Source organism: Garra rufa, chromosome 4 (genome assembly GCF_049309525.1).
Source record: "Garra rufa chromosome 4, GarRuf1.0, whole genome shotgun sequence".
In the NCBI taxonomy this organism is placed as follows: Eukaryota; Metazoa; Chordata; class Actinopteri; order Cypriniformes; family Cyprinidae; genus Garra; species Garra rufa.
In genome coordinates this window covers 17725444-17746241 of record NC_133364.1, presented here as the reverse complement: position 1 = coordinate 17746241, position 20798 = coordinate 17725444, and the positions used below count along the sequence as shown (strand labels likewise).

General features: G+C 36.2%; 1 protein-coding gene across 1 annotated transcript in view; it reads right to left on the bottom strand.

Annotated features, from left to right (window-relative positions):
• The window catches only part of col7a1l (collagen type VII alpha 1-like), a 66668-nt gene extending 51502 nt beyond the window's left edge, over nt 1–15166 (bottom strand). The window contains exons 1-9 of the mRNA XM_073837761.1: nt 15091–15166; nt 7764–7944; nt 7433–7592; nt 4272–4365; nt 2353–2526; nt 2077–2240; nt 1798–1927; nt 1568–1684; nt 1296–1484 (exon numbers count right to left, since the gene is read on the bottom strand). Coding sequence (XP_073693862.1) covers nt 1296–1484; nt 1568–1684; nt 1798–1927; nt 2077–2240; nt 2353–2526; nt 4272–4365; nt 7433–7592; nt 7764–7944; nt 15091–15166 — 1285 coding nt within the window. The remainder of the gene's footprint in view (nt 1–1295; nt 1485–1567; nt 1685–1797; nt 1928–2076; nt 2241–2352; nt 2527–4271; nt 4366–7432; nt 7593–7763; nt 7945–15090) is intronic.
• Between the last annotated feature and the right edge of the window lie 5632 nt (nt 15167–20798).

The following is a 20798-nucleotide window of genomic DNA, read 5'->3' as shown; positions in this document are numbered from 1 at the left end:
GTTAATCAATTATTTTTATTATTATTATTATTTTCAAACCATACAATATTGAAGCGCAACAAATTAAATGCATTTAATAAGTACATTTTCATTTATTTATTTATAATTTGTGTATATAGCTATTCAATTATTTTTATTATTATTATTATTATTTCCAAACCAACATAATATTGAAGCCCAACATAAAACACATTTAGTCAGTACATTTTTAAAAGTAATTATAATTTATTTATTTATTGTTAGTTTATTTTATAAGTATAATATAAAGTTAATATAAAGTTTTACTTCAATTATTATTATTATTACAGATTTTTTAAAATTAATTTTAAAGTCAGTTTAAATGTAAAAGTTTAGTCAATAAATGTTAAAACACCGAATGCATATATATATATATATATATATATATATATATATATATATATATATATATATATATATATATAAATAAAATAAACTATTTAAAATATTTTTATAAATGGTAATAAAACTACAATAATAAATTTAAAACAATAATAATAATATAATAGTAATAATAATAACAATAATAATTTATTACTATATATATATATATATATATATATATATATATATATATATAATAAACTATTTAAAATATTTTTATAAATGGTAATATAACTACAATAATAAATGATTTAAAACAACAATAATAATAATAATAACAATAATAATTTATTACTATATATATATATATATTTATATTAAACATTTTTAAAAGTCAATAAATAATAGAACACTGAATGTACATATACAATAAACAATTTAATAAAATTTAGCTTTAATTATTATTACTATTGCCAATAAAGACTTAGTAAAATAAATAGTAATATTATTACAAAAATAAACCATTTAAAATGTTATTATTTTAAATGATAACAATAATAATAATAATAATAATAATTGTTGTTATTATTATTATTACTCCCAAACCATACAGTATTGAAGCACAACATTAAACATGTTTAATCAGTACATTTTTTAATTTTAAGTCAGTTTAAATATAAAATGTAAATTTAAACACTGAATTTATATGCCAACAAAATAAACCAAAATGTCAAAAAAAAGTAAAAAATAAAATAAAATAAAACTATCGTAAATATAAAAGGGGCCTGTAACAGGAGTCTAAATAGGAAGTGCTTATACTATCATGAAGGGACAGAAATATGGTGACTATTCTTTACTGTGGTATACAGCACATAAAGTTTCCAATGCCATCACTGTAGTACTGTATTTTGGAAGGGCAGAATTTGCGCATGAGGCATCAGATAAATCTATACTATAATAGGGAAATAAACAGAAGACAGACTTACAAGTTTTCCCGGTGACAGATACAGTCTCACTGGTGCCCTCTGGGTAGACAGCATAGATGTCTACCCTGTACTCTTTGTCCTCTTCTAAAGTGTCAATCACATGAGAGGTGGCATCACCCAACAGTATCTGATCGTAAATGAGTCCGGGTCTGACGGCTGAGAACAAATTTGGTAATCTTTTAAAACAACATCTATAAAATATCTCAAATTAAGTTTTAGAGTGTGTGTCGATTTCTCACTTCTTGGAACATAAATTTTATATTTATCCACTTTTCCAAGTGAAGGCGTCCATCCCAGGCGTAAAGAGAACAGTCCTTCTTCAAGCACACGGAAGTTCGAAACCGGTGGCAAAACAGCTGAAAAGAAAGCATGCTGTGATATTGCATTTAGACAACGGGAATGTTTGATTACAAATAAACGAATTTATCATGCTTAGAGACATTTTTAGTGTATAAAATGTAAAACGCACTGGTTTCTGTGATAATACTGGCAGATTCTCCAATGCGTCCAGGGTAGATGGCATATAAAGTGAGAGAGTATTCAGTCTTAGGACTCAACCCGCTTACTGGAATACTACTAATATCTCCTTTCAGATCAATCTGAGAAACAGAAAGAAAATAATGCACACTTGCAAATACATAGTCAAATTAGCTTCTTGCCACATAAAGAAAACCAGTCCATGTGCAGCCTTCCATCTGCTGTGCTTTGCTGCATGGGGTGCACATATGCACAGGTGACCGTGTCTCACCTGTCTCTGCTGTGCTGGGAGCAGATGGCCCTTTGGAGACACAGGGGTGATGAGCAGCCTGTAGCCGGTAACGTCTCCTGTGGCCTGACTCCAGGTCAGCTGCAGAGAGCTGTAACTCAGCTCACTCACTTGCAGATCTTTAGGTCCTACTATCCTCTCCACCACTACAGCAGATAGAACAACACACAGGAGAAGAAGAAAAAAGATAGATAAGCTCAAAATGCAACAGCAAAAACAAAAAGTTAGGCTTTGTGTTTTCATTGTGTTTCATTTTACCAGGTGGGTTTTGTTTAACAGGTCGTGGAGGCTCTGAGGCAGTGAAGCAGACGCGACGAGAGAGTTTGGGTAGGAGATGCTCTAGGAAGGAGAAATCTGGGCTGAGCAGTAGATGTTCCTCATGGGGTTCTGTGACGATTTTCCTCATCTCGGACTGATCAGCATTCCTTACCCCTGAAGAACACACAATTGTTTACAGTTGAGGTCAAACGTTTACACACACCTTGCAGAATCTGTAAAATGTTAATTATTTTACCAAAATAAGAGGGATCGTACAAAATGCATGTTATTTTTTATGTAGTACTGACCTGAGTAAGATATTTTACATAAAAGATATTTACATATAGTCCACAAGAGAAAATAATAGTTGAATTTATAAAAAAAAAATACCCTGTTCAAAAGTTTACGCTTGATTCTCAATACTTTGTTGTTACCTGAATGATCCACAGCTGTGTTTTTTTGTTTAGTGATAGTTGCTCATAAGTCCCTTGTTTGTCCTGACCAGTTAAACTGCCTACTGTTTTTCAGAAAAGTTCTTCAGGTCCTACAAATTATTTGTTTTTTCAGCATTTTTGTGCAGTTGAACCCTTTTCAACAATGACTGTATGGTTTTGAGATCCATCCTTTCACACTGAGGACAACTGAGGGACTTATATGCAACTACTACAGAAGGTTTAAATGCTCACTGATGCTTCAGAAGGAAACACGATGCATTAAGAGCCAGGGGGTGAAAACCTTTGAACGTAAAGAGGATTTTTCTTATTTTGCCCAAATTTCACACACACATATATATTTAATTTAGTACTGCCTTTCCGGTTCCCCAGAAGACAAAATAAATAAAATTTACCCTGATCTTCAAATTCAAAAAGTTTTCACCCCCCCAGCTCTTAATGCATTGTGTTTCCTACTTGAGCATCAGTGAGCATTTGAACCTTCTGTAATAGTTGTATATGAGTCCCATCCTCAGTGTGGATCGATGGATCTCAAAATCATACATTTTCAGGGTTGCTGAAAATGAAAGAAAAATGCTGAAAAACCAAATAATTTGTGGAACCTGGAGGATTTTTCTGAGGAAAAGCGGGCAGTTTAACTGTTCAGGACAAACAAGGGACTCATGACCAACTATCACTAAACAAAAAACACAGCTGTGGATTATAAATGTAACAAACAGTATTAAAAATCAAGTGTACGTAAACTTTTGAACAGGGTAATTTACATAAATTCAACTATTATTTTCTCTATATGTAAACTTTTTTATTTGAAACATCAATTCTTACATATCCTAGATTCAGGGTACATTGCAGGTCAAACTTGAACCTTCATTATTCACATGAGCACCATGGCTATTCACCAACCACTACGCCACAGCTCCAACGTGACTTTATTTTAACATGGAGACCTGTAAGGTGCAGTTAATGCTTAACAGGTGTGTGTTTGCGTATAGAAATGACCCTTATGTCTCTCAGACCTGCTCCAGTGTTATCAGACAGTGTATCAGCTGTAAAGTGATGATGGGAGAACGTCACGGCATGTCGCCCTGCTGTACACGTGTCTCAGAGATGTGTCAAATGACCTGATATATTCACATCTCTTTGGGAAAACTGATTAGAAAGGCAGGACACGGTGTCAGTGTGTGTGTGTGATGAAGGGGGCAAGGAGGAATGGGCTTGATGAAAAATTACAGCAATTAGTCGGCCACCGGGTAATGAGCCATAATTATTTCAGCACTTTGGGCGTCAAAACAAAAAGAGCGTGAGAAAGTCAAGGAAACAAGGCTGACACACACAAACATACACATGTTTTATGTCTTGCCGCCTTCTCCAATATTACTGTAAATCACTGCACTATACTTCAAAACATATGCGTCAAACTACAACACAAACACTTCTGACATGAATAGCACCAAGTTTTCAACTCACCCACAGCAAACAAGGAAATCCCGCTGTCTGTCACAGCTTTAGCTGGACCGTCCACCGGATCATCTGATTGGCCATTAGTGATCAGAACAGCAATCTGAGGCCAAAAAGAAACACACTTACTGAATTAAATTTTCCTGATAATTTACTCACCCCCATGTCATCCAAGATGTTAATGTCTTTTTTTCTTTAATCGAAAAGAAATTAAGGTTTTTGAGGAAAATATTCCAGGATTTTTCTCCATATAGAAGACTTTAGCAGGAACCAACCGGATGAAGGTCCAAACAGCCTTTACAAAAAAAGGTAAAACAATGATATTGGACGATATTGAAGTTGGAGGAGAAAATGAAATGTTTTTCACCTACCCTAGCTTTTTGAATCGAAGTACACAGACAAAAAACTAACCACGCTTGACTTTTCCAACGTGATTACATAATGCGTGAAGTCATAGACGCACAGCGCAATACTAGAGCAAACCAAGCATTTGTGGTTAAAGTATAGATTTTTTTCAGAAAATGACGTTTCATTAGATAAGACCCTTATTTCTCGGCTGGGATCGCGTAGAGCCCTTTGAAGGTGCACTGAAACGACAATTTGGACCTTCATCACGTTGGCCAGCATTTAAGTCCATTCTATGAAGAAATCCAAAAATGTTTTCCTCAAAAACCTTAATTTCTTCGCGACTTTACATTGTGACATTTTGAGGACAATTAAGCACTTTTTACACCACAATTTGTATTACTAACCTGCATGATCACATACTTTTACTATTCTGATTGAGAACTCAGATTCTCATTACTGTAATAAATTACAGTAATCTGAGCAGTGAAATATGATAATATAAAGCAAAAAAGTGTTTAAAAATCACCAGCATTATATTCTTTATGCAGAATTTTTTTCTTCTTCTTCTTTTGATTTTGGTGTGAAATATGACTGGGACTTGTCAGCTTTCATGAAATCCACCCAAAAGTGTGAATTTTTATTAAAGGACTCAATCTGCCATTAAGAGCATCACGCTGATACTGATGCCCTTGAAAGCACACTGCATAAATTATCATCTCATTGCACATAATTCCCCAACCGCAGCAGATCCAAACCTGCAAAGTCGCTTACACTCACAAATGAGTATTCTGAAAAAGAAACATCTCCTGGGTCACCCAAAGTTCACCAGCACCGGTCGTGCTGCGTCTGGGTTCATCTCTATGCACTGTACGCTAGCATGCCATTAAAGTGCATGTATGTGATAAGAGTTTTAATAAAAGGTGAAATCTCTGCAGCTCATTATAAACGCCCGCTCATTTCTCCACACCAGGTGCTCTACGGCAAGACCAGCAGCTGTGTGCGGTTTGGAATCCTAATCAAGCCCTAAATTAGGATGGGTGGGACACTGCGGAGCAGAGTGTGTGCACTGCAGCGCAGGACGTGATGTCCTGACAGAATCAATGGAGTGATTGCAGGTGCAGCTCTTTGAGATATATAATTAGAAGGTTGTTTTGTGTATGTGTGACAGGATGTTTCATTTGGAAACGTTGCTGGAGTTTTAATGTACAGATTCAGTATTGTGGCTTTAGACTGTGTTCTAACCGAACGAGGTGCAGTAAAATCTCAAACAGTAAAACAGTACAGTATGACATTGTCAACTGACTGGTTTCCATTTGTGCAATGTTATGCTAAATGCTCCTTTACTGGCATTTGGCTCCTTGAAGAACCTTTAACATCCATTTTAAGTGTGTAGCCCTGCCCAATTCAAAATGTAATTGGTCCAAAATCCCAATCCTTATAACTGTACATTAAAAGGGAACCCCAGATGTTAAGAGTCGTATGACTTAATATAACGTAAATGATATGTCTTAAGGTCCAAAATTCTCATCTGAACTTATTGCACGTTAAAAAATAAATACGACCTCACATTGTTAATCATGTTTACAGACTGCCTCCAAAATGTTCGTCCGTCATAAAAAAATTCTGCTTTTCGCATTCGTAGCAAGCATTTCTTTTTTTTGGACACCTTGCAGTTCTCTGCATGACGAATTTTGAAGAATATGAAAAAACACATACAAAAATGTCAGACTCAGTGTGCAAAAACCTTTACACTGCAAAAAATGCTTTTCTTAGATTTTTTATCTTGTTTCCAGCCAAAAAAAAATCTAAAAATTCTTAAATCAAGAAGGATTAAAATTATTGTCTTGTTTTCAGAAAAAAAAAACAAGCCAAAATTAAATCCACATCGTTTTATGCATATTTTGGTTTATGGGGGGTGCCATTATTTCGATTATGACAAATGGTTGCACTCAGTGAGCTACTGGCGCTACCTATTGCTCTTTTTACTGCAACACAACTGGGAAAATAAAATACTGATATGATGACCACAGCTTATAAAAGAGCTTATAGATAGCGATGGATATAACCGTAGACTTAGACCAAATGCCGTAACATCAATTTTTCCCCACAAGGAGTCTAAACGCCCTGGATATCGAGTGAAATCTGTGCTGAGATACTCATTCAATGTCTGCGGCGTCATGACAAGTGTCTGCATGTTTACATCCTGCTATATGGCATTTAGCGTATCTCGTCTCTGCCATTTGTAAGCTCTTTTAGTAGGTGTGGTCTACTAAAAGCCTCAAAAGCATCAGGGTTGAGGTGGAGAGAACAAAGACGCAGGTCTTTAGAAAGTTTTATTCGTCCACAGGCATCTTCCCATTCTTTCCTCCTCTTCTTATTGCTAGGAAAGCATTGACGCCTTACATCTGTTCTCTTGTTGCCCTTCGACTGAAAATTACAACCAAAAGCTGCATAAATGCAGCATCATATCAGTATTTTATTTTCCGAGTTGCGGTAAAAACTTGCAACAGGTAGCGCCAGTAGTTCACTGAGTGCAGCCATTTCACGTCATCGAAATAATGGTGTCCACCAAAGTCCAAAAGATGTATAAAACTGTGGATTTTTTAAATAATGTAAATCTTTCATGGGATTTCTACTACATATTTCAAGTAAGAGACATTATTTATGTTCTATTAAGCCCTACAAATCTTAATAACCAGGGTTCCCTTTAAACAGCAACCATCTGAAGCAACTATGCAGTGTAAAGTTGGTCTTTATCCCTCACAGTTGGGTTAGGCATGAAAAAGGTGTTTTGAAGTGATTGTGATTGAAGTGTCTCACACCTTTGGGGTGTTGTCTCTGATGATAGAAGGACTGAACACAGACTCGACAAGGAATTCCAATGCCAAGCCGGTGCGGCTGTTGCCCCCCTCATACGGCACCTCCTCCACGGCTCTCAGCACTTCCTCCAGAGTCGAATAATCTGTCAGAGCTATGCGCATCCTGAACAAGGGCACAGCGAGATGCATATTGAGTATTTAAGCAGTTAATTCATGCTTACTAAGGTCAGGAATACACACATATCCAGTATATTTTCAGTACATTTATAATTTTCTCAGCAAAAAACGACTCTCTGAAGTGAAAACACTAACCCACTGTAGTATGTATACTGACCTGGGCAAGTCAGAATAGACAGTAACACCAAAGCGAATGCCTTCTTGTCCAACCACACTTCCCTGGAAGGCTCGGACGATGTCCGCTATAAACTCTTTGATCTGCTGGAAGCTGGTTGGTCCCACTGTCCAAGAATCATCCACCAGGAACACAATATCAGCAGGCATGGCTGTACGACATACTGAAAAAGAAAAAAACAAAACAAGATTGATTTTTTATTGGACAAGTTATCTTGTTTTACCATGGCTGTTTTATAAATGAAATTGTTCTAAAAAGATGGCTAATATTTGGGAATTGAGAAATGTAAGCATAATTCAGAGGAACTGAACACACACACACACACACACACACACACACACACACACACACACACACACACACACACACACACACACACACACACACACACACACACACACACACACACACACACACACACACACACACACACACACACACACACACACACCAGAAAGCTGAATTGGTTTGACAGCAAGATGGATTTATGAATTATAAATTACAGAACATCACCAAACACAATTGAGGCATTTCATTAGTGCAACAAATAAGCCTAGTCTATTATAATTCATTTCCTTTGACTTTATATTGAATTTATGGGAAATTAAAGAAATCTTTTTGCAAGTTCCATAAAATCAACATTAAATTAAAATCATTTAATGATGTATTAATACATTTTATATGTGATCCTGGACCACAAAACCAGCCTTAAGTGGCACGGGTATATTTGTAGCAATAGCCAAAAACACATTGTATGGGTCAAAAGTATCAATTTTTCTTTAATGCCAAAAATCATTAGGATATTAAGTAAAGATCTTGTTCCATGAAGATATTTTGTAAATGCTCTACTGTAAATAAAGCAAAACTTAATTTTTGATTAGTGATATGCATTGCTAAGAACTTCATTTGTACAACTTTAAAGGTGAATTTCTCAGTATTTAGATTTTTTGTTTTTTTTTTGCACCCTGAGATTCCAGATATTTAAATGGTTGTATCTTGGCCAAATATTGTCCTATCCTAACAAACCATACATCAATGGAAAGCTTATTTATTTCTACTCTCTACTTTCAAAAATCAAAGCAGCACTTTTCTAATTGCATTTTAGTTATACATAGTATGAAATGAATTGGCTTTCAAGACATTCCCACCTCACTCTTGTTTACATCCATCCACAATGCGTTTAGCCACCATTAGATGGCAGTGTAGACTCAGAGAAAATCTAGATTTTCAGAGCTGGTAAATTTATTCCAAGTGACCTGCACTTTAGAAACCACATTAAACAGGAACAGCAGTTACAGACTCAGAAAAAGATCTGATCAGAATAAAAGTAAAATCCAGTCCGCCAGTGCTTGTGATTTCATAATGTCTGAGATTCTTTTCCGGTGTTGTACATCCTTAAACTAGACCCAAATATTTATTTCCGTCTTTGATCGCTGCAAATGTGGCCTTGGTTATGAGGTGATTGCACAATCATTGTGAATCATGTTACGGCTTTCACTAAGTGGACTGCAGATGTCCTCTGAATCAGATAACTCTCCGAAGACAAGCTGTTTTAGGCAAAAGCTAATCAGGACTAGATTAGACTTAATAGCCGCGGACAATGTACAGCCAGATCTCACAGATCAGAGAAGATCGTTTCACACACCCACACAAACGAAATGAAACAAAACTGAAGAAGACAAGTACATCCCAAGCTTTTCAACGCCTCACAGCAGATTGCCTTGAAATGTTCTTTTTTCCCCTTCAACAACCACAAGATGACAGATGCTATTATAAAATCAGAACACAATAGAGCTCTGGAAACAAAAGTATATGCATTAAGCGCCACAACATTATTGATCATCTGGCAGGAACTACATGAAAAGTTCAGTCTCATTTCCGGAAAAGTTGGGAAAATCTGTGCCACCCACTTTAGAAGGGAACAAACACTGGAGGCTTCAGTGATTTATCACTCATACACAGCATTCTAAGAGAGAAAACTGCTTTCATGCAATAGGGAAGTTTATCAAAAGCAAACTTTATAACAGTCCAATGAGGATACTCTCTGCAGGCAACGCTGATGGTCCAGAAGCATTCAATCAGTGGCAAGGACAGACGGACTGGAAAAAATCTGAATCTGGCAGCTGTCCTCGAGTCTGAGCATCTTAATTCATGGGTGAACATTGCATTTGATATTGCCCTTCAACCATCTATATGTATGTTGCAAAATGACATGATGTTACAATGGTACACCAGGGCAGGATTCAAAAATCACACTGAAAATCAACATCTATTCATGCTCCAGATGAAATGGCGGATGGTTTTCCATGAGGGAAACTCTCAGACCTGGATCAGGGCATCGGTGAGCTCCTGGACAGTGTGTGCTGCAATTTGGCAGCTTTGGGATGCTCCAATACAATGTCACAGAGCTTCTCAATTGGATTCAGGACTGTGGAACATGAGGACCAGCAAATGACATCAATGCCTTTATGATCCAGAAACTATTTACACACTCTGGCCACATGAGGCAGGAGTAACCCAAGGCCCACTGCACCAGCATAAGGTCTGACAATAGCTGTGAGGATTTTATCCTGGTACCTAGCAGCAGTAAACATACCGTTGGCTAGCAAGTGGAGGTGTGACCCTCCAAGGATATCCCTCCCCAGACCATCACTGACCCACTGCCAAAACAGTCCTGCTGGATGATGTTGCAGACAACATAACTTTTGCCACAGCATGTCCAGACTCTTTCACATCTGTCACCTGCTCAGTGTGAACCTGCTCTCATTTGTGAAGAAAATGGGGAACAAGTGGTGGACCTACTAGTTTTGGTGTTCACTGGCAAATGCCAATTGAGCTGCACGGTCCTGGGTCACACTACAGGCCTCAGGTCCTCATGCCATTCTTAAGGAGTCTATATTTGTCAGTTTGGTCAATAACATGCACACTAGTAGTTGGTTGGAGGTAATTTTGTAGGGCTCTGGCAGTTCTTCTCCTATTCTTCCTCACACAAAAAAGCAGAAACCAATCCTGCTGCAGGGTTGTAGCCTTTCTATGGCCCTGTCCAACTCTCCTGGTGTAACAGCCCATCTCCTGGTATCTCCTCCATGCTCTTGACACTGTGACACTCTTGACACCTCCCTGCGATGGGATGTATGAAAGAGCCATCCTGGAGAAGCTAGACTATATGTACAACCTAATTGGGTTGCAGGTACTGCCTTATGCTACAAGTAGTGGAAAGTACCTTAAAAAACACAAAACTAAGATCAAAATAGTCAATTGTCTGTGACTACCCCTTGAAAATCATTGCCATTTTGGGTGATTGTCTTGCTGTTGCCTATCTAGTGCACCTGTTGTAACTTTCATTTGCACCAAAGCAGGTGAAACTGATTGACAATCACTTATGCTTCCTAATTGGACATATTGACATCCCTGAAGTTTAAATGACTTGGACTGTGTCCGAAATTGTCTCTAAACTGTTAAAATGGGACACTATTTGAGGGGACAGCCATTTGTAGTGGTGTGCAACACCGAAGTAGAGGTTATCGAGTGCACTCGTTCAACGTACCACAATAACGAGTGTACATGCTACATAAATTCCAACATCTCACCAGAAGATTGCGCCTGCAGTTGAATTGAGTTGGACTGTTAAGACTTGTATGGCCTAATATAGCGTAAATGATGTCTCTTAGTAAAATACGTAGTAGAAAACCCATTAAAGATTTACTTTATTTTAATCGTTTATCACTTTATAGATATTTTGCACTATGGGTGCGCCATTATTTCGATGATGCAAAATGGCTGCACACGGTGAGCTACTGGCGCTACCAGTTGCTATTTTTACCACAACGCAACTCAGAAAATAAAATACTGATACAATGACCACATTGTGCGGCTTCTAGTCGCAATTTTAAGTCAAAGGGCAAAAAGAGAACTGATTTAAGTCTTCACTGCTTTCCTAGCGATAAGAAGAGGAGAAAAGAATGGGAAGATGCCAGTGAACAAATAAAAAGTCCTAAAGACCAGCGTCTTTGTTCTCTTTACTTCAGCCCTGATGCTTTTGAGGCTTTTAGTAGACCACAGCTGCTAAAAACGTGTACAAATGGCAGAGACAAGAAACGCTAGATGCCATCCTGGCAGGATGTAAACATGCCGGTGCTTGTCATGATGCTGCAGCCATTGAAGTAGTTTCTCAGAGTGAATATCACTCGATATCCTTGGCGTTTAGACTCTTTGTGGGGAAAAATCGATGGTACAGCATTTGGTTTAAGCCTACGCTTTTATCCATCGCCACCTGTAAGCTCTTTCAGTAGCTGTGGTCGTCGTATCAGTATTTTCGAGTTGTGTCACAGTGAAAAATAGCAACAAGTAGTGCAGTAGCTCACCGAATGCAACCATTTAACGTCATAAAAATAATGGTGCCCCTCATAGTCAAAAATATGTATAAAACAATGTTTTTTTTACATAACATAAATCTTTCATGGGTTTTCTACTACATATTTCATTAAGAGACATCATTTACGTTATATTAAGCCATATAAGTCTTATACCTGTGCAATTCGGCACATCTCCAACCCACAAAAGAGCCACAGTGCAGCACTACCATGCCAGGATAGCCTCTTCATTACATAGGCACAATAAACAGATCAACTCCAGTTTGATTTTCTAGATACGTCTGAACCGCATTTTACAGACCGTGCAGTTGTGAGCGTAGAGGATTACACTAAAATCATCTGCCGCTAGATTAAAATCATCAGCCTGTGAAAAAAATGTGTCTAACATGATATAACTTAAAAGAGCTCTGTTCAGAGCTGACTCATAAAGCCCGTGAAGAAATAAGGTTATTAAGCAAACATTTATTTAATTTTAAAGCAACCGTAACAGATTGGCAGCCCATTACCATGACAGCAAGGCCCTGGCAGCAATGAAAAGTGACTGCCTGTGTATATACAGTTATAAGGGTTGATTACCTGGGGTCAGATGCTTGCGCTTTTATATTTAACAGGATTTCGACATAAACCAGGTGCGATACTAAACAAGGACGTGACCTCGGAAAGTGCTTTCTTTCCATTTCATAGTCAAGTGTCTGTCACTGCAAACAGCCATTTTGAAGAGGTGTGGAAAATTACAGTGTTTCAGGGCATTAGAGCCTCAGTCAGTAATTGGTCCTGACAGACTCCTCTAAAACCATCCTGCGTGAATTCAATATGTTTCACATTCTCGCTCTTTCCCATTCTGTCTCGCCCTCACACGCACATGCACAGGCTCAAGGTGAAACATAAACACACACACACACACACACACACACACACACACACACACACACACACACTGATTTCTTTGCAGACGGTTCTGGGGTGATGGAAATCGGAGAGGGGTAGAGTGATTTATCTGAAAAGGCTCAAACCAGAGGTATCAAGCTGCAGGAGGTGTGCAGATGGCCCGCAGCAGAACCTGCTGACTCAGCAGGACACATGTGGAAAGAACTCTGTGTCCACTTCAACTGCACCTGTACAGTCTCTTCAGGTGCGCAGACTGACGGGAACTGACACACATGGACATGATTAGTGGTGGACTTCCCTATTGCTCAACTTCATACAACATAAGAAATTTGTAACGGTGTGTGGGTTCATCAAAGAGGTTTATATTTTTGGGGGCTTTTTCCAAGACAAAAATAGAGTGACAGGAGTAAAAATAAAATAAAATAATATGAAAATTTTAATTGATAAGTACTGACATTAAAATACCTGATTAATTATTCAACAAATAATAATAATACAAAAAATGAATAGGCAAAAAGATGAATTAATTATTCAACTAATTAAAAAAAAAAAAAAAAAAAAAAAAAAACAGACACAATGATCCAACACTGAAGTAACTGATGGATTACTCAAGCAATAAAATAATAAAATAAAAGCTGATTAATTAATCAAGTTATACAATAAAATAAATATATAAAATAAAATAAAAATAAAATAAAATAAAATAAATGATTGATTAGTCTAAGAGCACCAACACTGAAATAAGTGATTATTCAGGAAAATATTCAGCTAATAAAATTAATGTAATAAATTAAAACATTTTAATTGACAAAATTCTTCATTAAATATAGCTTATTAATTATTCAACTAATAAAAAATAAAATTAAAAATTAAAATAAAATACACATTTTTTATAATATTAAATAAAAATAAATAGACAAAAAGATGATTAATTAATAATTATTCAACTAATAAAATAAAAAAAGAACAGACAAAATGCTCCAACACTAAAGTAACTGATTGATCACACAAGCAATATCTAAATAAAATAAAATAAAAGCTGATTAATTAATCGTCATAAAATAAAAAACAATCGATATTTAACTTTATAAAATAAAATTTAACAATTTAAGAGAAAAAAAAGTACTGACACTGATGTAATATATAAGTAACATATAATAAATAAATAACAGAAAAATGTATAAAATAAAATAAAAGATTGATTAGTCTAAGAGCACAAACACTGAAATAAGTGGTTATTCAGTAAAACTAATCAAATAATTAAACTAATAAAATAAAATAAATAAAACATTTTAATTGACAACAATTTTCAATAAATATAGCTAATTATTATTCAACTAATAAAAATACAATTAAATAAAAAATTATAATGAAATAAACAAAAAGCTCAAATAAAATTAATTGAAATATATAATTAAATTCAATTAAATTTGATTAGTCTAAAAGCACCACCACTGAAATAACTGATTATTCAGTAAATTATTAAACTAATAAAATAAAATAAAATAAAAAATAAAATAAAATTAAATTAAATTAAGTGTTTTTGTTGTTTTACTTCAATAACATAAATGATTAGTTACGCATCAGCATATGTATTTATCTGGTCCAACTCATTACCTAGCATAGCATTATTAACTTAATTAACTAGCCTCTACTTATCTATATATCATTTTTAAACTAATGTATGAGCATGAAGTAAATGAATCACTATCTATGCAAAAAAAAGTATCTTTTTTTAATGCTATAGTCAAATGAAAAAGTGAAGGAATTTACACCATTTACATCTAATGTTCCCTTTTGGAAGTTTTCCTTCTTCTTAACTTTTAACTTTATAACTTTTCTCATCCAAACACTGAAGGTTGTATATCATTCTCGTGTAACTCAATTTCACCAAATTTTACCCACATTTAGTGTTTGGCAAGTGCTCATTTTGGACCCTGCCTGCAACCTTTTCAGAGTGTGATTGATTGAAGGGCGGGATATTGGCAGTTCACTGGGGACTAAAGAGGTCCTATCGCATGTAGATAAAGCGTGAGTCAGCAGTCTACCTTCAGCCTCTGCAGTGGCGCTTTGATAGAAGAGAGACAGGGACAAGAGGAAGATCCACATGCCGCAGTATCCCATTCTCTCTCTCTCTCTCTCTCTCGTCCTCCGACTCTCTCTTTCGTTCCTTGTCCTCCCCCTCTTATCTCTCTGCCGGCAGATCCTCTTCTTTGGACTGATGTCCTGAGACGGGTTTGTTCTCCGCTTTATTTAGCTGCGTCGCTCTCTCCCTTTTATCTGTAAAACAGAGGAAGAGAGAGATCGGTATCGTGCATATACACACATTCAGAATAATCGTTTTGATCTGTTCTGTTAGCAGAGTCAATGTAATCACTGAATCTTCGCTGAAAATCGGCTGTATAATCCACCACATTTATCCTGTCAGATATGGCTGTGCAGGCCTGCTGAGTACCCGTTAAGAAATGAATAGCACTTAGATAGAGACAAGAGACAGGTATTATTCAAATAAAAGAGAATTGTTTAAGGTTAAGAAAGTTCGCTTCTGCACAATGAAGTTTATTCCTCTCAGGGTGTCACGTAATTAAATTCAACAGAGGAATCTTCTGTAAAAAAAAAGGAATAGTTACGCTTAAAATGATAATTGTGTCATCTCTTAGAGGTTGTACTAGACCTAAATGGTTTTCTTTCTTCTGTGGAACATATAAAGACCTTTGACAGACTGTTTTTTTCCATATCATGACCCTGCAATGGTACTCCTACCACATTCAAGTCCCAGAAAGGTAGTAAAGGACATCTTCACAGACCATAAAGTGTCTAACGATACAATGACAGTGCATTTTTTCAGCAGGTTACATCACACAGGGTAGTTGACATTGAGGTCAGAGTACCACAACAAACTTGACCTTTGTGAAAGGCATCAAGCGTGTTGTTCAATACAGTGGGCTTAGACTGCTCGTTGATATTCATGTCTGCGTGTGGTCCAGAGCGTAAGGTGAGAACTGCAGTGAAAATACTGATCCTGTCATTTGGTTCTAGAATTTTTAAGAAGATGGATAAGTTTCCCCCTCAAGGACACCATTTCTTTGATGTAACTTGTCCATTATCCATAAAATCCTCACTTATCCGAAAGGAAAAGAGGTCTTTATGGATGTATCAAGTAAATGCAAATGCCACTATTTGGAAGTCGCAAAGCATGTCATAATTGTGACTTAATCGCTCAGAACATTACTCACAAATGACTATATCTCAGGAACTGCAACTATATTTCTTGAAATTGTGGCTTTATATCATACAATCCTATAAAAGCTCACAATGTGACTTTGTGTTGTAATTGTTAGGCTACTTAATTTCTTACAACTTAATATCTCACACTGTGACTTTGTCACAACTGTGACTTACTGTAATATCTAGCAATATGACTTTTTAAGTAAACTTGATATCTAAGAGTTGTGACTTTATATCTCATAATATGATTGTCACAATTGTTACTTAATATTTCATAAAGTGACTTTATATGTCAGAATTGTGACTTAATATCTCATAATGTGACTGCCATAATTGTGACTTAATATCTCACAATATGACTTTTTAAGTCAACTTAATATCTCAGAGTTGTGACTTAATATCTCATAATGTGACTACCATAATTGGAACTTAATATCTCATAATGTGACTACCATAATTGTGACTTAATATCTCATAATGTGACTTTATATGTCAGAATAGTGACTTAATATCTCATAATATGATTGTCACAATTGTTACTTAATATTTCATAAAGTGACTTTATATGTCAGAATTGTGACTTAATATCTCATAATGTGACTGCCATAATTGTGACTTAATATCTCATAATGTGACTTTATGTCATAATTGTGACTTAATATCTCACAATATGACTTTTTAAGTCAACTTAATATCTCAGAGTTGTGACTTAATATCTCATAATGTGACTACCATAATTGTGACTTAATATCTCATAATGTGACTTTATATTTCAGAATAGTGACTTAATATCTCATAATGTGACTTTATATGTCAGAATAGTGACTTAATATCTCATAATGTGACTTTATATGTCAGAATAGTGACTTAATATCTCATAATGTGACTTTATACGTCGTAATTGTGACTTCATATCTCATGTTACTTTATATGCCAGAATTGTGTCTTTATGTCTCACAATATGACTTTTTAAGTCACCTTAATATCTCAGAGTTGTGACTTAATATCTCATAATGCCACTTTATATGTCAGAATTGTCTTTATCTCACAATGTCTTTTTAAGTCACTGTAATATCTCAAAGTTGTGACTTAATATCTCATAATGTGACTGCCATAATTGTGACTTAATATCTCATAATCATACTTTATATGTGAATATATTAGAATTGTGACTTAATATCTCACAAAATGACTTTTTAAGTCAATCTAAATTTGACTTTATGTCATAATTGTGACATTGGGACTATATATGTCTATATATATATATATATATATATATATATATATATATATGTATATATATATATTTTTTGTGATTGTGACTGTCACAATTGCAACAATATTTCTTGTGATTAATATCTCACAAAGTGACTTTACATGTCATAATTCATAGTGTGACTGTGTCATAATTATGACTATATCTCACAATGTGACTGTCATAATAGTGACTGTTTCTTGTGATTGTGACTTTGTATGTCAAAATAGCATCTCATTATGTGACTTAATATGCTATAATTCTGACTTATTAACTTACAGTATTACTTTATAGGTCATAATTGTGACTTAATATCTCACATTGTTGTTTTATGTCATTTTAATTTAATATCTCACACAATGTGACTTTATATGTCTTAATTATTACTATTTCTTGTGACTTTGTTATAATGACCCAGTATCTCACAATATCACTTATATGCAATAAATGTGATATAATAACTCATAATGTCACAAATGTGACTTGTGAAGTTGAGGAGTTGTGAATCCTGGACCAACAGAATACAGAACCTGAAAACAAAATCTCCAAATATCGGAGAAGCTTTAATTATGGCAAAATCTCTTTGATCCTTTGAAATCATGACTAATCCCAAACTGTAAAATCTTTTTATGCAAAATCCAGAGGCGTCAGACAGGTGAACATCTTCCTTGCCAAATAAATGCTGTCATTCCAAATACTGCACTAACTAACTACATACCATACGGAATCAATGATCTTGCACAGAGCTGCCGCGGCTTTGTCAGGTTACATCTGTGGGGGATATTATGACTACCGAGTCTCTGTTCACCCAACAGACAGCACTGTCAAGCCGTGCAGAAACCACAGCCATGCTAATGCAATGCTTTACTGCACAACTGCCACTACTAATGTGCAGGAACGAGTCTGACAGTCCACAAAATTAATGCAGCTGCAAGGGTTCGATGACTTTAACAAACTTCTCTTGGGTGCACATGGGAGTCCATAAAGCATTTTTACATAGTGCTAAAACTTTTTATTATGATCACAGACACTTCTATGCAGGTCAGACACCCTCAGCATACAAAGTCAATGCGGAAGGCATGTTTTCCTATCAGATGCGGTGGAACACAGCCAGATTTTTCATTAAGAAACTTGAGGGGCCTTGAGCTCTGCACATACCAGTCAAACTAAGTCCTGTTCGAGCATGTAACCTCCAGCACTTCTGTACCACAGTCAGTTTACATGACTTTACATAGACTCCAGTACTCTGGACAGGGCAGATAAGACTTTTTGAATTGCTGTACTTTGGAGGGCGCCATTTGATTGTGCAATTTATGAGTGAATCTGATGCGATAATTCGCATCAACGTACAGACAGGAAGGTGCTACCGCCGTGACTCAAGTGATATTTTCCCGCCGCCTGCCACACAGCAACTTGCGTACAGCAAAGTCACGCAGCAAAGAATGTAATCTCACGAGCACAGGCCGACCAGAGAGGTGAGCGTGCAGTTGGATTGTGCGCTTTGAAGGATTATAAAGGTACAGGAGTCGACCCAAGCCCCCTTCTTGCTCTCTCTACAAACCCTGCGGTTCTGAATACGGCCACTTCACAGAAGATTTTGCCTGTAGCTCTAAATTAAGTGTTAAATGCACATTGGGCCGAAAAACATTTCTTAAAAGCATCCAAAAACACACTAACGCACACACAGAGATGGCAATTGTTGTAGTCCATGCAATTGTTGCGTAGAGCACTAAATCAAACAAAGTGCCCATTCATGAGATAAGCCAAAAATCTTTAAACGTCGCTTCAGGGAAGAACGTTTTTAAGATACTGGGAGGAATGTCCTCACAAAACACCTATTGTACTACAAATATCCGAACGTATCCTTCCAATACTTGCTTGCTCACAATAAAGGACGCTGTTTGCAGAGGCTTATCAGCTGTAGGAAGAGGCAGGACGCCAGCAAGCAGTAATGAAGTGACTTTATGCGATTCTTCTATAAAATTACGACTAAAGCCAGAGTACCGCTCAACTTTGAGGGGCGTGTAAAAGCCTGTGCGTGGAGGAAAAAGCTATCAAACTCGAGACATCACCAACACACTTTACCATTTTGTTCAAGGCTTTTTAGTCGCATTAGCAGGGCTATTGAAGCCGTCAGAAACAGCGGTAAATGGAGTGGAACGGCATTCAGTGGATGGAGCCTCTGATTTTGTTCTACAATTACCTAATCAAACAATACATTAAACAAATAAATGAACTTGGGTCAAATCATGCTAGTTTTGATCAGTAGATGTTTGAGAAAATGAACTTTAAAAGAGCAGTAACGGTTCTCAACTGAAGGGTCATGACCCCAAAATGGACTGGATTGCGGCAAGTATGAAAAAACAAGTTAAATGGTAATGCTAAATGCAAATATAATTGGGACAGCAACATAAATAAACATAGAAAACATTTCCCACATTGTTGTTGACATTAAAAGTTGTGCATTTCCTGATCATTTACTCACCACCATGTCATCGAAGATGTTCATGTCTTCCTTTCTTCAGTCGAAAAGAATTTGAGGTTTTTAAGGAAAACATTGCAGTATTTTTCTCCATATAGTGGACTTCAATGGGAGCCAGCAGATTGAAAGTCCATATTGCAGTTTTAATGCAGCTTCAAAGGACTCCACACAATCCCAGCCAAGGAATAAGGGCCTTGCCTAGCGAAACGATTGTTCATTTTTTAAAACAAATGGAAATTTATATACATTTTAAACCACAAATGCTCATCTTGCACTAGGTGGACTTCATGCATCACGTAATCGCATTGGAAAGGTCACATGCGGTTAGTTCTTCGTCTGTGTCCTCTGGTTCAATAAGGTAGGGTAGTAAAAACTCTCATTCAATCTAATTTTCTCCTCCAACTTCAAAATCATCCAACATTGCTCTTTCACCTTTTTTTGTAAAGTGCGTTTGACTTTCTTGGCACGTTTGCTTTGTAAACACTGGGTTGGTACTTCCAACTACGTCACGTGACATTTCCAGTCGTGGAGGCAAAGCTAGTGCAAGACTTTTTTGTTGTTAAAAAGTATATAAATTTGTGATTTTTTTTTCAGAAAATGACCAATTGTTTCACTCTTAGACCCTTTTTCCTCAGCTGGGATTGTGTAGAGCTCTTTGAAGCTGCATTGAAACTGCAATTTGGACCTTCAACATCCAGATACCCAATGAAGTCCACTATATTGAGTAAAATCATGGAATGTTTTCCTCAAAAACAAATTCATTTCTTTTCGACTGAAAAACGAAACAACAT